This window comes from Thunnus albacares, chromosome 17 (assembly GCF_914725855.1).
Source record: "Thunnus albacares chromosome 17, fThuAlb1.1, whole genome shotgun sequence".
NCBI classification, from domain to species: Eukaryota; Metazoa; Chordata; class Actinopteri; order Scombriformes; family Scombridae; genus Thunnus; species Thunnus albacares.
In genome coordinates, this window is record NC_058122.1 from 29,158,201 (window position 1) to 29,174,412 (window position 16,212).

A 16,212-nucleotide genomic window follows, 5' to 3' on the forward strand; every position below is an offset into this window, starting at 1 on the left:
GATAAACAAAAAGAACATTTTACTGCAAAAAACAGAACTGAAACTTCAGATTTTATTTTTTAAAGAGCTGCTGCAGCTGCAGGATCATCATCATCATCATCATCATTATCATCATCATCATCATCATCATCATTATCATCATCATCATCATCATCATCATCATCATCATCATCATCTCACACAGCTACAAGCAGCACAACTGAACAAAGCTCAGACGTCCAGTTTAATGACCAGACTGGTTCCTACAGACTGCTGCTAGTTAGCGTTAGCTTCCTGCAGGCAAAACAAAGTAGAATCTGAACTTAAGCTGCAACGAACGATGATTTTCATTATCGATTATTCTGCTGATTGTTTTCTTTATTAATAGTTTTTGTCTTTAAAATGTCAAAAAAAAGTGAAAAATGCCATCACAACATAACTCAAGTTTATACATTCAAAAGTTCATTTTATTTATTTTTTAGCAGGAAAAACAGCGCAGCAACGTTAATCACTAGCAGCTGCAGGTCTGGCTCAGTTTAAGGTCTCCTGCTGTCCTGCAGTGACGACAAAACCAATAAAATATATAAAAAACAAGACAAGCAGAGAATTAAAGTTGACGAGTTAGACAAAAGAAAAAAATATTCATGTTTTTCACAGTGTTTCCATCATGTCTATAAGCAGCAGTCAGGTGTCTGTAATCATTCCTCCTGTTCATACATTAAAAGATCCTTCAAATGTGCTTTCAATGGAAGTGATGGAGGCCAAAATCCACAGTGTGTCCACACAGTCATTTAAAGTCTGTGTGAAGCTTCTATTCAGCTTCAGCAGTCTGAGTTAGTCATATCAAGTGGACACATTTACAGTCTTTTTAGCATCAAATTCCCTCTTTGTGTTTCCTCGGACAGTGTTTCCCTGTTGAGCTGCAGGTGGAAGTATAGTAACGTTGAAAGATATCTACTTGATTTGACTCATTTGGACGCTGAAGCTTCATATTAGCTTCAGATAAACTTTGAAATACATTTTTACATTGTAAGGTCATTATGAAGGGATCTTCTAATGGTCAGTATGAACAGGAGGAATGATTACAGCAAGAAAAACAGCTTTAATGTTGATTTGGGCTCCTGACTGTTGGTTTAAGACACTTGAAACATGGTGAACTCGTCCTTTAAGCTTAAGAAGCTATATCATGTAACTATTCTGCATTAAAATGTCTAAATTAGACCTATGTTACATATTTTGATGAGTTGTGTACTTACATTATGCCAAATGTTTCCAACAACAGTTGGTTTAATTTGGTTGCCTGTCAATGGCGTCATATGGCGAAAGAGTAAACACACACAAGATGATGATCCTCTTTGTGCGCATGCGTTAGTGTTGTGGTTGTTCACCAGAAACTGTCATAAATTGAGTTTTATTCAGTTTTAAGCCACATTTTTATGATAAACTTCTTAGATTTTGGTCATTTTTAACTATATCTTTTAACCGGATGAAGGATTTTAGTCATCAGACGTCTGGATCTTCAGTTATCAGAGAAACAAACTGAGCAAACGTTAGCAGCAGCTCAGCTAACAGCCCCTCCGGACGTCCTGTGTCGGTGAAACACTGATTTTTTTAACGTGAAACAGCTTTATTCAGTGTTTTTAAAAAAGGTTTTAATCACCGAGTCTGTTTGTTCTGGAGAGGAGGAGACCTCTGTGGATAATTTGACTCCCAGTAAAAACATCCCGAACAATGTGGTGGAGGAATCCTAACTGGGAGAAGCTGGTTGTTTAACAAAGACAACAACTCCCATGATCCCACGCTACACTTCACGACATCATCGCACTCTGTGTTTGGTTATTGTTTTAAACGAGAGACCTCTAGCAGCTGAAAGTACGGATCATGTGTTTAACAACTTAAACCCCGTTTTTTGTTCACATTCAGTCAAACAGTTTCCATTAAAGTCGTGTGAATCAGCTGTTAGCAGTGATCACTGATCACTGTCATAGTGAAGAAAAGGCAGGTTCTGTTATTTATTTATTCTCTTATTTCCAAGCTGAGGTTTATGGAGGTTTATTTGTGATGCATCAGAGATCATAATATCCTCAGGAAGTGTCAGTCACACTGAAACTAAAAATGTGTTTCACATCTGTGTTCAGATTTGAGTTATGACTCAAAGAAGGAGGACGAGTATTAATCTGAATCAAAATGATGTTATTTCTGAATAATAACTGAAATTATAAACGAATCTGTGCTGGACGCGATGAAGGACATTAAAACATGTCTGGAATAAAAGCATTTAGTGTTTTAAACGTGTGTTGGAGCAGCTCAGGAGATGCTCCTCACCTGTGGGGCTGTGGGGGGGTCCAGGTGAGAGTCCGGACCCAGCAGTCTTGGCCCCTCCCCCGGCGTTCCTGTGGCTGTCCTCTTCGTCGGGGGAGAACACCTCCATGTCCTCCAGCGGCATCCAGCGGGGGTCCTGCTGGGGGGAGGAAGGGGAGGGCTCCAGGGTCACTGAAGGGGCAGGAAGAGGCTGCACCTGCTGTACCCCTCCCTCACTGAGGCTCCGCCCACCGCTACCTCCTCCTCCTCCTCCTCCTCCTCCTCCTCCCCCATCTCCCCCGAGCTCTTTGATCTGCCAGACGTCGCTGCACCACTTCTGACCGAAGACCTTGTCCAAGATGGGAACCCAGTCCTGAGAGACCGACAGGACGGGGGGGCGGTCCGGGTCTGAGGGGGGGCAGATTCACAATTAGTAAATAGGCTGCACTTTTCTACCTTAACTGACAAAACACTTTAAGCCTCTCATTCACACACACACACACACACACACACTGACCCTAACCTTAACCACTGACCCAAAAATCAGATTTTTCCCCCGATTGGGGACATGGCTTTTGTTTGTTTCCTTATGGTTGGGCGGGTTGGGGCGGCTGTGCCTCAGGAGGTAGAGCGAGTCGTCCACCAATCAGAAGGCTCCTCCAGTCCGCCTGTCGAAGCGTCATAGGCCAAGATACTGAACCCTAAATTGTAACTGCTGTGTGTGTGTGTGTGTGTGTGAATGTTGGCGTGTGTTGTAAAGCGCTTTAAGTGGTCAGTAGACTAGAAATGTGCTATATAAAAGCTCTATATAAAAGCTCATTTAGCATTTACATTATGGACAGGAAGAGCCGGGGATCGAACCACCAACCCTGCGATTAGTGGACGACCCGCTCGACCTCCTGAGCCACAGACGCCCAACTTTAACTTTATTGTTTCTGAAACAAACAGAGTTTTGGACTGAAAGCTGCTGACAGACGAACAAATCAGCCAACATGGAGATGGGTCACAGAGTCCAGGGGGGGTGGAGGGGGGGGCAGACTGAGACCTGCACATATAACTTGGACCCGAACACACATGTGTGGCAATAAAAGACTAAAATAAGAGACTCAAGCTAAAACAAGCACGTTCAGCCTTCAGGGACTAAAACCAGCCGAGTTGTTTAGGAAATGATGTCAGTGTGACGTACAAGTCTTCAAAATTCTCTTCAGTCTAATCAGACATGATCAGCGTTGGAGAAAACGGTGTGTTTAGAGGTGAGAGGACAATATAAACTGAGAAGTGAAGAGAATCAATGTGAGGAACAAGTTGAAGGAGGTGACAAAAAAGCTTTGAAAAGAACCAAAACTTATTTTAGGAAAAATCAGTCGTCAGCTTCCCAAACCTTCTGGACTACGACAACCCGCGAAGGGTTTTCAGGGAAGTACGAAGGGAGGACGTTTCTCTTCTTTTGTTAATAGTAAAAGTAAAGTTAGGCTTTATTGTCGGCTTCCTGACTCATTTTTAGGAAGGAGAGCGAGAGAGCGGCGGTGGTGGAGCGAGCTAGAGAGTGAATGAAGAGGGAGCAGCGGTGGCGAAAACAAAGCCAGTGAGTGAAATATTTTGTGTCATTTTGTTTTATAGAAATAAAAAAAACATCAAACACTCAGCAGATGATTTACTGTGGAAACAGACGCTCATTCATTCATCACATCCAGCTCATCAGCAGGAAACACAAAGAACAACAGAACGAACTCCTCCTGGGTCTCATCTGCAGGATCTACCTGGTTCCTCAGATGGAAACACAAACAGCTTAGTTTCTCACATTAGTTCCTCTGATTCCAACGTACCTGAACTTTTTAGACAAGCGTGTGGCGTTCAGGAATAAAATGTTGTTCTTTGAGCGAGAAGTTTGGATTTTTTTTTTTTTTTTTTCCATTTGGGGGAAGCAGAAGAAGCAGAAACATATTACACCGTTTCTGCAGCTTCACCAAGTTAAATTTAAGACTTTTTAAAGACATTTTAATACCACAGAGAACATTTACACATTTAGTGCCTGTTTTATGTTAAAATGTTATGAAAGACATTAATAAAAACCATTAGTGATGATAAATCCTGGAATTATTTAGCAGATGCAATGTGAAATAAATGTCTGTTTATTTAAATTTATGTCACATTTGTGTCATTACTTCCTGTCAGTATATAACAATATAATATATATTATAACTAATGACTAATGACTAATGACGATGGAGGTCAGAGGTCTGCAACAACAGAATCAGGGATTTTCCCGCCAGTTTTTGCTAAAATTACATTAAAAACATCTTTTAACTAACATTTGTGCCTTCAGCAGGATACATATTAATATTAAAGACCTTCATGAATGAAATGAAAGACTTTTAAACACTTTGAGGCCTTTTTTGAGGAAACCAACGACTAAATCAACGACTAAAAGCTGTTGATATAAACATATTGATTATTGATTGATTAATTGCACTCACCGTCTCTATCTGGTGTCTTCTTGGACTCTGTGACTTCAGTGAGCTCCTCTCGGGCGTCCTCAGAGCCGCTGGGTGACACCGAGTCGTTCTCCGACCCCCTCCGCCTCCCCCCGGCTCCTCCTCCTCCTCCTCCCCCTCTCCCCTTCTCTCCTCCACCACCTCCTCCTCCTCCTCCCGCACTTCCTCCTCCTCCTCCTCCTCCTCTCTCGGAGCTCTTGTCCAGTCTCTCCTCCAGGACGTGCTGCTCTTTCTCCATCTTGGTGATCTCCAGCAGGAGGTCATCAAACGAAGCCTCCACGATCTTTGTCAGCTCGCACACAGCGAAGTCCAGGACCTGCTCCATGACCGACTTCAGCTGGTCTGCAGGAGAGAAGATCATCATCATCAGTATCATATAATCATCTGTGTGGACATCTGGGAGTCCATTATTGTCTTTATGTTGAAACGTTTCTGGACAAAAACAGTTTTAGAGTCGAATACATGAAGAAAACTTCAGTGTTTTATCGACTGATTCATTGATTTTATTTCCACAGTGAAACAACCTTTGTAGATAAAGTTCACAACGTACAAACAGCAGCATGTTTGTTTTATTTGAACGTCTTCCTGTGGATATTACACTTCAGAGACACTCAGAGACACTAAAGCCTTATCCTGACAGGATGAACGTCACAGGGGGAGGTGGGGAATGAAATAATTTAACTCATTGTAACCCTGAGGGAAATGACAGGATCTGGTCTGTACATATGGACATTCAGCAGGACAAAGCCAAAGAAACCCCCCCCCCCTCCCCCTCCCCTGCCCAACCTCCCCCCTTGGCTTTCTTTCAGCAGAAACAACTAGTGAAAACAACACTGACATCAGCTTTAAGTTGATATGTTGAACTTGTTAGCAAACAGTTGCTTATTTCCACATCCAGCAGTTACGGAGCAACATTATCATTCATTTGGAGTCGTGTTTCTGTCCACCTGGTGAATGTAAGTCCAATATTCACTCTCTTTTAGTTCTGTTTTTACTCTCTACCAACTCCTGAGGGAAATATCTGGCTCTTTAGCTGCTAAATGCTCCACTATGTTCACCAGCTAGTCTACAGCTAACTGTGTACAGTAACTTTTACAGCTTTTTCTCTCTGAAAACGACGCTATGAGACGCTGAGAGTGAACCAGGACTGTAAAAGTTGCAGCCGGACAGATAAACAATGAGCTGAAACTCACTATAAAGCTCCGTAAAGCCGAGAGGAGCTGCAGAGTCTCTGATAATTCTCTGTAGGTTCATCACTACGAGCCACAACCAACACTGTCACTGTATAGATCAGACTGTGGAGCAACAGAAATATATGTTATTATAGAAATATGTTATATACGCTTTAACACTGACACTTCCTGAGGATATCAGTATCTCTCATGTCCAGCAACAATAAACCTGCAGAACTTGAACCTGAGAATCATCACATTGAGGTTTTCTTCAGTATCAAAGTGATCAGTGACAGTTGTCTGCAGACCGTTAATAGAGACTGTTTGACTAAATGTAAATAACCGCTCAGTGTGTCAGAGTCTGAAAGCCTCTATTGTAGAGTTAACGCCTCATAACCATCTCTGCCTGGAGGGCTTCATGCCTTTGGTCCTGTGTGTGTGTCTGCAACTAACCTCACATACTACTGAACCCATCAGCCTCATATCTTTTGTGCACATTTCATCATCTTAATCATTTTATTTTTATATGCGGAAAACGCATTGAAGGAGAATCAACAATAAATGCAACTAAAATCAAACAGCAATAATATAATAATAATATAATCAAATGCCTTTTATTAAATCAAATAATTGATTTCTTCCACTGCACTGTAAACTTTATTCTTATTTTCTATTTTAGCTTGTTTTTATGTTCTGTTCTCTTTAATAAACTGTTGTATTTGTATATTGTATTTAATTGTCCTTTGATGGTTTGTTTCTTTTGCACTTTGTCTTGATGCTTTTAATGTTTAATGAAACGCCTAAAAGAAGAATACATGCATATATCGATTAAAAACAAATTAACAATGTTAGAAAGTAAAAAGGTAGGAATTGACAATGAGAGAGAAATAAATACAAATCAACAAAAAAAAAAACAAATCAAAGTGAAACATGGAAGAAAGAAAAATAACAGGAGTGAAAATTTATATTCACTTTTTTTTCTAGAGCAACAATTATTTTCATTAATTAATTAAATCGATCAGTTGTCTTTAAAATGTCAAAATGTTAAAAAAAAAAATGCTGATCAGTGTTTCCCCAAAGACGACGTCATCAAATGTCTCGTTTTGTCCACAATTCACAGATCTTCAGTTTACTGTCAGAGACGAAAGAAACCAGAAAATATTCACATTTAACAAACTGCAATCACAGAATTTGGACTTTTTATCTTAAAAAATGACTCAAAACAATTAATTGATTAACAAAATAGTTGGTAATTAATTTAATAGTTGACAACTACACATTGCAGCTTTTTTTTCCCCAATATTGTTATGACATCACTGATCCTCCATACATTCATACACACATCTGTCCTAAAACTCTATTATTACTACTTGAAACTGGACCGGCGGAGACGTCAGTTCCCTCTGATCTAAACATATAAAATAAAAACCAACAAACATTTCCTCATCAACAAACGCTCTCTGCCAAGTGGACTCATAAATGTACAGCTGCGTTTTCCCCAAACATCCTCCAGTCCATGAACGCATCACTGAACATCACGTGCAAAAAAGACAAAAATGTTTTTATCAAAGAAACTCAGTGACAAGTAAAAACCATCCAGCACGTCCATCTGTCCACCGGCCTCCAATAAAACATGTGACCTTTCTGTCATGCTGTCATGTGACCTGCAGACACAGGATGACCCACTTTCCTCTTTTAAAAATAATAAATAATGAAACCGTTAATTCCCTCTCACTGACAAACAAACAGACCAATGAGCTGCTGACTGTCAGTCACTGTGAGTGTGTGTGTGTGTGTGTGTGTGTGTTACAGAGCGACAGACGGCGTTATGTCTCGGTGCAGATGGCGACGCAGACGTCCACATTTGTCATATCTGACTAATAAGTACACAGTTAATACTAATCTGCAGCGGCTGAATTCACGAGTTTCTGCAGGTTCATCAAGTTAAAATGAAGAAGTTTTAAAGAGGAAGTGTTCTGCTGCTTTATCAAATCCCTCATCATGTTATAATTCTTGCTGTTTTTATGTTTCATTCAGAGAGCTGGATAGAGAGGGGACTGGTTTTTAACCAGTGACGGCTGCAGAACAAGCAGGTGCCAACAGAAACGCGGTTATGACGGTTTGATCATTTTACTTTTACATGTTGGTGTGTTTTTAAGAAATTAATGTATATGCAGTTTGACTTGTTGTGTCATTTGACGTGTAAACACATTTGCTCCCCCTGACGGCTGCTGTGGCGTGATCCACCCTGAAACTGACCTGAAGATGAAGATTTATTATTTATTACATATACGATCATTCACAGTTGGTATTTCCCATCTACTCAGTACTGACCAGTACTGTAGTCACTGGTTTATTATCTCCGGCTGGCTCCAAACAGAGGAGGGCGGAGCTTAAACGTCTTCACCTTCTGTTCGACCTGCAGGAACCTCCAGGCCGACATGTTGTCACATCTTACACAGCTGATAAAAGTCTCCAAGCAGGTGTGTCACCATTAGTTTATGTTACTATGATACTGTTGGTTACTAGTAACAGCAATCTGGCGCCAACCCCTAACATCTCTTTAACTTTAGGTTCCCATCAGGATTGAGACCCTCAGATGCATGAGGAAGAGGAGGGGAAGAAGAGAGGACAAGAATGTTTTTGTGTTTGTTTTTCCCAGATTAGATCATAAAGGTGTGTTGTGTCTGAGATCGAAGGCGTTCTTTGGTTTTGGATTCCAGGAGAATCCACGGCTGTGTTCCAGTGTATTAAAATGCCTTCGCTGTAACGGCATTTCAAGCAGACTGCAGCCAGCATGCCTTTGTAAGGGAGCAGTGAACACTTTGCCAAACTCTACTGTTTTGCATCAGTCTGGTTTTAAACTCTGAAACATTTGAACGTGCCATTTTCAATGAAGGCATTTTAATAGATCCTCTGCTGTTTGAAGACATTGGGGGTTTGATTGGGGTTATTTTTATTTTCTGCTAATTGTAGATTGCCGGTCCTTCCATCGGTGGCCTGATAAACCACCTAGAAAGCAGAATCTGAACATTATTGCTGCATAAGTGATGATCAACAACGAATCCCACCTTCAGACTCTGGGAAGGAGACCTGGATGATCCCGGAGTGGCGGTCCAAGGAGGACCTGCATGTCTCCAAATCTACTTATCTATTATAAATAAAACCAACTCACTTTACATTTACCTGTCATATTTAAAGAGAATCCAAGCACTCTGTATTAATTATATTCTATTAATTATAATTATATTATATATAATATTCTTTATATTTGAACCTTTAAAAAAGTTTTAAAAATGATGTAATTTAACCTGCAGACACCTGGTTTCATTTAAATAATTTTAATTAACAGATCTTTAAAATGAAGAACCAAGCTGAAACAATGACTCTGCTGCTGTAACTTGGTTTGGAATTGTTTTTAAATTAAGTATTAATATTATAATTATTATTACGACTATTAGTAGTACTGTTATTATTTTTATTATTATTATTATTATTATTATTATCTTGTCTTGGCCGTGCGGCACCATGTTTCCATACGTGCGTGTCTGCTCATGATCTATAGATACTAAAAGAAAAAGGGATCAAATAGAGGAAAAAGATTAGTAATGAATTGATCCGTTCCTGTCACTGCTGTGTGAAACTCATAGTTAAATGTCAGACGTCTGGTCTTTCTATGTTTCCAGGTTCGGGCGGATCGTTGCTGATATTCTGGTGAGTTTACAGTTGTAGCTTCGGTCTTTGTCTCTTATAACAGACGTTTTACGGATCCTCAGATTTCTATCTTTGTCTGCACAGTAACAGTGAGAGTGCAGAGCTGTGTGAAGTGTGAGAGGCGTCAGTGCAGAACAAACCAGCTCTGTGTGTTTTTATCTGCTCTCTGATCTGACTCCATTAATCACAGATAAGAGCCAAGCTGATCTGAGAGCAGATCAAAGGACCAACTGGAATTCCCCCTTAATAAGCCTCATTATGAGCGTTAATGAAGGGAAATAAAGATCAAACTGAGTCAGTGTCATCTGGTCAAACACTTCAGCCTGACTCACTTTATTATGTTTTTATTGTGTTATCTACAGATTCTGATTTATTACATCTGATAACAAGTTTTATTCTCTTATATCTCACTTACTTTACTACAGAGCCAAAAGGCAGATGTCTGGTTGCATTTCAGATTTAAAAACTATGACGACAGAGAAGAGCTGCACTAAAGCCACGTATGTAATAAATGACCAAATATGTAAGATATGCAAAAAGGACGTGAAATATTGTGGAAATATCACAAATCTCCAAATACACAATCAGATAGACAATCTGACAGAGTCGCACTAACTGGACACAGCTGGACATCCAGAGCGACAGATTCGTACCTGACTATTACTGCTCACCTGAAACTGTTATCTTACAAACAAACACCGAGCCATCGTAACGGACAATGCTGCGAATGTGGTCATTTTCTCATAATAGTACTACAACAAGCCACAAGCTCAAAGAGAAAAGCAAAGGATACCGGAGCTGCCTGCACATCAGCTGGTGACTGACGTGGTGACCTGGTGAACAGCAGCACGCCGGAGATGCTGGAAACCTTCCTGGATCTGCAACCTGCCACCTGAAGTGTTCAGGAATGAAGGCGATGTGTGCAGTCCCCAACTCTATCTGTCATTGCACATCTGCACACACAGCTGCTGATCTCCTACAAGTCAAAACCAGTCTAACTTCAATGATTTCATTATTGTGGGTTTAATGCTTTGCATGCCACAGCCTCAGGTGTTTCACTAAATTACAGACTAGTAGCTACAAGTACTGTCAAAAGAGCCCAAATTAGTGTAATATTCCTTCTTTATTGATGCAGTTGTGGAAATAACTTTCGTTGAGTTTTTATTAGCACACTTTATTTCATCTCCAAATTTATCCCGCTGACGATGTGATAGACTCGACTCTCCAGCTCTGCATCATCCGTTAAACTAGAAACTAGAAATATTTCTAGATTTGGGACTCAACAGCTTAAAATACTTCACTTAGTGCACGTTAGTCAACAGCACTGATCACAAAACCAGCCAGCAGGACCCACACGTAGGCTGCAACGTTAACGTTAGCTTGCCAACTTGCTAATGTGTTAGCTAACGTGCCAGACCAAAGACATTTTAAAGTCTCCAGTGTTAGCGTTAAAGTTATTTACCATAAGCAAATCAATGATGCTTGTTTGTTTGTTGATGATGAGCTGAATTCTTATTAACTTGTTCACTTCCTTTAACAAAGTCACAATTAGCTTTTAGCGGTCCAGGCTGTGTTACAGAAGAGGAGAGTCGTCTTATTCTCGTCTTTAACACCATGTCAGTCTATTTTCCATTTTTCAACTGTAGAAGCAGCCGTTCTTTGCTGTCTCATTTGCTGCAGTGGTGTTGGCAGGGTTTGAGTTGCTTTTTTAACGAGGCCCATTGCAGCAGCGTAAAGTGAACAACAGCACTGTTTGTCTGTTAGAGACGGAAATTAAATGAATTGAATAAAGATAAAATGATGGCTTAATGTAGGATTAGGATATTGGCCTGAATTGGTTAATCTAAAGTTATTTTTTTAAACTCTTGGGGACAATTTTTGCCCCTCAATCACAGTTTTTAGGGGCATTCTGAGATTTCTTGGGGCATTTTTACCACTGCCCCCTTGTTCATTTCCGACGCTGTCTGGTTTATACTGGATTTGTTTACCTATTCAGGGTTGTTCTCTCTCTGCCAGACTGCTGTTCAGACTTTGTTGTGTCTGTTCACTACATTTACCGTGTTGAAACGAACACACTGACTGATCACCTGCGACCGTACAAAACACAAATACAGATATAATCCTGACACACCAACTAAAAGTAAGAACACACTTGTGTCCACATGATGCGACCCATCTCTGCACCACACCCTCTGCACTAAAGAAAGCACCGCTACTATTTTTATCTGGTCACTCAATACTCACTGACTGTAGAGTCTGCAGAGTTGCACCATATTGTGTTGACTGCTGTGGTGTGTTGCTCATGTTAAATAAAGACTATATTAATGTAACTGCTTTGGTGTCGATTCTTAATGTAAACATTAATATTTTTAATAATGCACCGGGTCAGAAGGTTCCTCTCTTTCATATCCAAACAAAGTTGGTGTTTGTAACTGAAACATCTCAAACCTAATCGATATCCAATCAGAGTGACAATATCATCAAATTGGGATGTTGTGAATCTGAATCAAATCAAATCAGGAAGGCAGTGATGATACACAGCTCTAGATCTGAAATATGAGAGTAGACAATGTGAGCAACACATGGAAACACCTTAGCAACCACCCTAGCGACCAAGGCCACAGAACGGACCGCCGTTAATCAGCACGTGTGATGACCCGACGTCAGTTCGTTCACCTCAAATTTCTGATCTTTGACCACGTTCAACACCCGACACCAGAACAGGATATAAATAACAGAAAAACACAAGAAGCACAACGGGCCCTTTAAAGGATCTCAGACGACACAGTGATGAAAGTTCGTCTTAAGAACACAAATTATTAAATCAAGAGCACAAATGAGTTATTTTTTCCTCCATGGCTCATCATGAACGACGTACTTCACCTTGTTTGTTCAAATTTGTTTAAAAAGTGGATAATAGACAAAACACAGACACACGTCACATGTAGCTAAAAGCTAAAATGAAATAAAAATACTATAAATAATATAACATAAAATATAAAAAATATATTTCACTTTGGTTGTTTAGTTCACACTCAGGCTGTAACTTCTCATTATCGATAATTTTTTCAATTGATCAGTTAATTGTTAATGTAATGTAAACAATACCTCAAGCTGAAGTCTTCAAACAGCCCAAAACCAAAAATATTCAGTTTTCTGTCATATTTTATGACAAACAACAACATTAAATCATCACATTTCAGCAAATGTTTGCAAATTATCAAAATAGATGCCGATTAACTTTCTGCTCATTGTCTAATCAATCAATTGATTAATGGTTGCAGCTGGAGTTTGATTTGAACAAACTGAACCAACAAACAGCTTCTGTTGTTTGAAACGTTTTCTTGTTTTGTTTGAAATGCAACAGCGAGGTGAAGTCACTGCAGGATATTACATCGTTTATGGCCTTGCTTCTGTTAATTTGTCCACTCGCTCTACATGATGATTTAATCTGAACCATGCAGAGAAACTTCTCTTAAAGACTGAAACAAAGCTTCCAGCTGGCAGCACAGCTGCTGTTTCTCCACATTTGCTCTGAGCTGCTGTTGGTTTTTTACTTTCTTGTGTTTTTGGGATGTGACTGATTCTCCGTTCAACGCTCGGAGCAACAAACACAACTAATCTTTTCTACACTTGGCAACAGTTTGCTGAGTTTGAGCCACAAAGAGCTTCAATAATCATCAAACACATCACAGCTCTTCATCTCACCAACAATTCACCTCATCCTCCAACACCCAAACACACACAGAGTCACCAGGTTCAGACGGAAGAAGTTACATCTACTGCAGTAAAAGTACATAAGTATTATGAGCTTGATGTAGTTTAAGTATTGCAGTAAAAGTACATAAGTATTATGAGCTTGATGTAGTTAAAGTATTGCAGTAAAAGTACATAAGTATTATGAGCTTGATGTAGTTAAAGTATTGCAGTAAAAGTAGTGGTTTGGTCCCTCTGACTGATATATTATTATATATGACATCATTAGATTATTAATAGTGAAGCATCAGTGTTAGAGCAGCATGTTACTGTTGTAGCTGCTGGAGGTGGAGCTAGTTTACACTACTTTATATACAGTTAGCTAGTTTAGTCCAGTGGTTCCCAACCTAGGGGTCGGGCCCCTCCAAAGGGTCAGCAGATAAATCTGAGGGGTGGTGAGATGATTAATGGGAGAGGAAAGAAGAAAAAACTAAGTTCTGATACACAAATCTGTTTTCAGTTTTTGGACTTTTTCTCTAATCTTTGATTTTTGCTGAAATATTGGATCATTTGAACATTTATTGAAATGAAAGCATGTGAGAAGTTTAGAGGGAAAAATCACTATTTGGTGGAGCTGTTAACAACTCATAGACATGTGAAATGTGACCCCGACTACACACTGCTTTTTATAAGACGTCAAAAGCCAAAAAGGTTGGAAACCACTGGTTTCATCTTTAACAATGTGTTGTATTTTAAAAGCTTGTTATATTATCCATTGTGTCAAATCTTCATCTGAAAAGTAACTAAAGCTGTCAAATAAATGTAGTGGAGTAGAAAGTACAATATTTCCCTCTGAAATGTAGAAAGTAGCATCACATGGAAATACTCAAGTAAAGTACAAATACCTCTAAACTGTACTTAAGTACAGTACTTGAGTAAATGTGCTTAGTTACTTTCCACCACTGAAGACCAGGACCACATGATGCAGGATGGAGAACCTGTCAGAGTTCAGACTGGACTGATCCATCAGATGATGTGGACTACACCTGAGTCTTTTGGGGAACAAGTCACCTGGACGGACCAGTTTCAGGTATCTGATCGTCCTCCAGAACTTTCTCTGCTCAGCTGCCAAACTCCTGTCAGTCACACCACACCTACCTGTCATCATACACTTCAATTAAAACCCTCCAAACTACAACTGAGAGTCCTCAGGAGGGCAGAGTGCAACATCTGACTTAACGAGGTCTGTCAGACAAAGCTGCAGCTCTGAGAAGGTTTACTGCTGCTGCAACGAGGCCACAAAGATCCTGAATGAGAACATGTTTCATTTGGAAAATAATAAAAATGTTGTTGACGTACAGAACAATGTGGTTTTTATTCACAGACTAACAAACTGGATGCTTCAGCTGCCAGTTTATGAGCTTCACTTAAACCTGCATTCACTGATGTTTAGTTTCCATCAGAAACACGTAGTGAACAAAACTCTGACGTACCATCAGATTTAAGTTGATATGTTGAACTTGTTAGCAAACAGTTGCTTATTTCCACATCCAGCAGTTACGGAGCAACATTATTATTCATGTGGAGTCGTGTTTCTGTCCACCTGGTGAATGTAAGTCCAATATTCACTCTCTTTTAGCTGTTTTTGCTCTTTTTTAAAGCAAAAATGCCAAAAAAATTCTCGGTTTCGAGGTTCTTTAATGTGAATATTTGACATACTATGTGAAAATAAACACAGCAAGACATTTGAATGCATCACTTTGAGCTGTGGGAAATGACAAACAGACATTTTAAACTATTTTATGACGTTGCAGCTCTTAAGTTTACTATCCTTCAAAAATTCCATGTTTAGGTTTAATTTACACATTTTTTGTTGAGTGACTTTGGATTAAAAACTATTTCTATGATATTATTTTACACAATTTCACAGATTTGTGAACATAAGCAGTCATGAAACCACAAACCTGCATTAACTTGTGTTTCTGGTGACTTGAATCAGATATTTTGACAACAACATCGCTGCTCATCACTACATTAATCAGCATTTCCAAACTCACACAAAGCAACAACAAACGAAAGCAGGAAACAGAAACTCCAGCATCACAACTAATTACACTTCTCATGAGAAGCAATAAACTGACGGGAATTCCCCAACGTGAAGGGGGAAAAAAAAAACGATTTACTGCCTGGCAGTCACTACTTAGGGCACAAAAAACGCCCCATCACATGTTCCTTAAAATAAACTAATAAAACTTCCTCCAGATATAAATAAGAAACGAGCTGAGAAACATGCAAACAGCCGGTCAGACTCCTGCTGCATATGAACACATGTTCACATGTATGTCCCAGATGGTCATGTGACCATATGGCGTGTGGGGCATCAGTCAGGGAGGAGGAGTCAGGGAGCCATCTACATCATACAAAAAAGAAAAGGTTCAACTGTTTGGTGCTTCTCAACATTAATTATTTACACTCAGTCTCGGCCTACAGCTTCTCCTCAGACTGCTGAGCCACATTCACTCTGAGGGCGGCGGCTTGAAGATGGACATCACCAAGTCTGGACCTGAACTTTGATTTATTGAAGTTCATGGTGGAGAATAGTTTCACTCAGAGAGATATGTGCTTTCCAAAACAGCACATGGTCGGCTTGAAGACTGTGGAAAGCTCTGGGAAGGACTGGGAGGGATAATTCTCTCAGAAATGGTCCAAGCATGTCTGCTTTTCATTTGCTGCTCTCTCGACTTGGCTTCCAGCTCAGAACTGCGCTGCAGGTCAACGAGCTCCGTTTGTAGCACACTGGGGGCGTTTTACACATCGGAGGAGAAGGAAGGGGGTCTGCACAAAATTTGGAAAGT

General features: G+C 39.9%; 1 protein-coding gene across 1 annotated transcript in view; it reads right to left on the reverse strand.

Moving 5' to 3' along the window:
* si:dkeyp-113d7.10 (zinc finger protein 503) overlaps positions 1-16,212 on the reverse strand; it is a 30,806-nt gene that overhangs the window by 2,429 nt on the left and 12,165 nt on the right. Inside the window, exons 2-4 of the mRNA XM_044331372.1 lie at positions 4,971-5,117; positions 4,758-4,883; positions 2,305-2,688 (exon numbers count right to left, since the gene is read on the reverse strand). Coding sequence (XP_044187307.1) covers positions 2,305-2,688; positions 4,758-4,883; positions 4,971-5,117 — 657 coding nt within the window. The remainder of the gene's footprint in view (positions 1-2,304; positions 2,689-4,757; positions 4,884-4,970; positions 5,118-16,212) is intronic.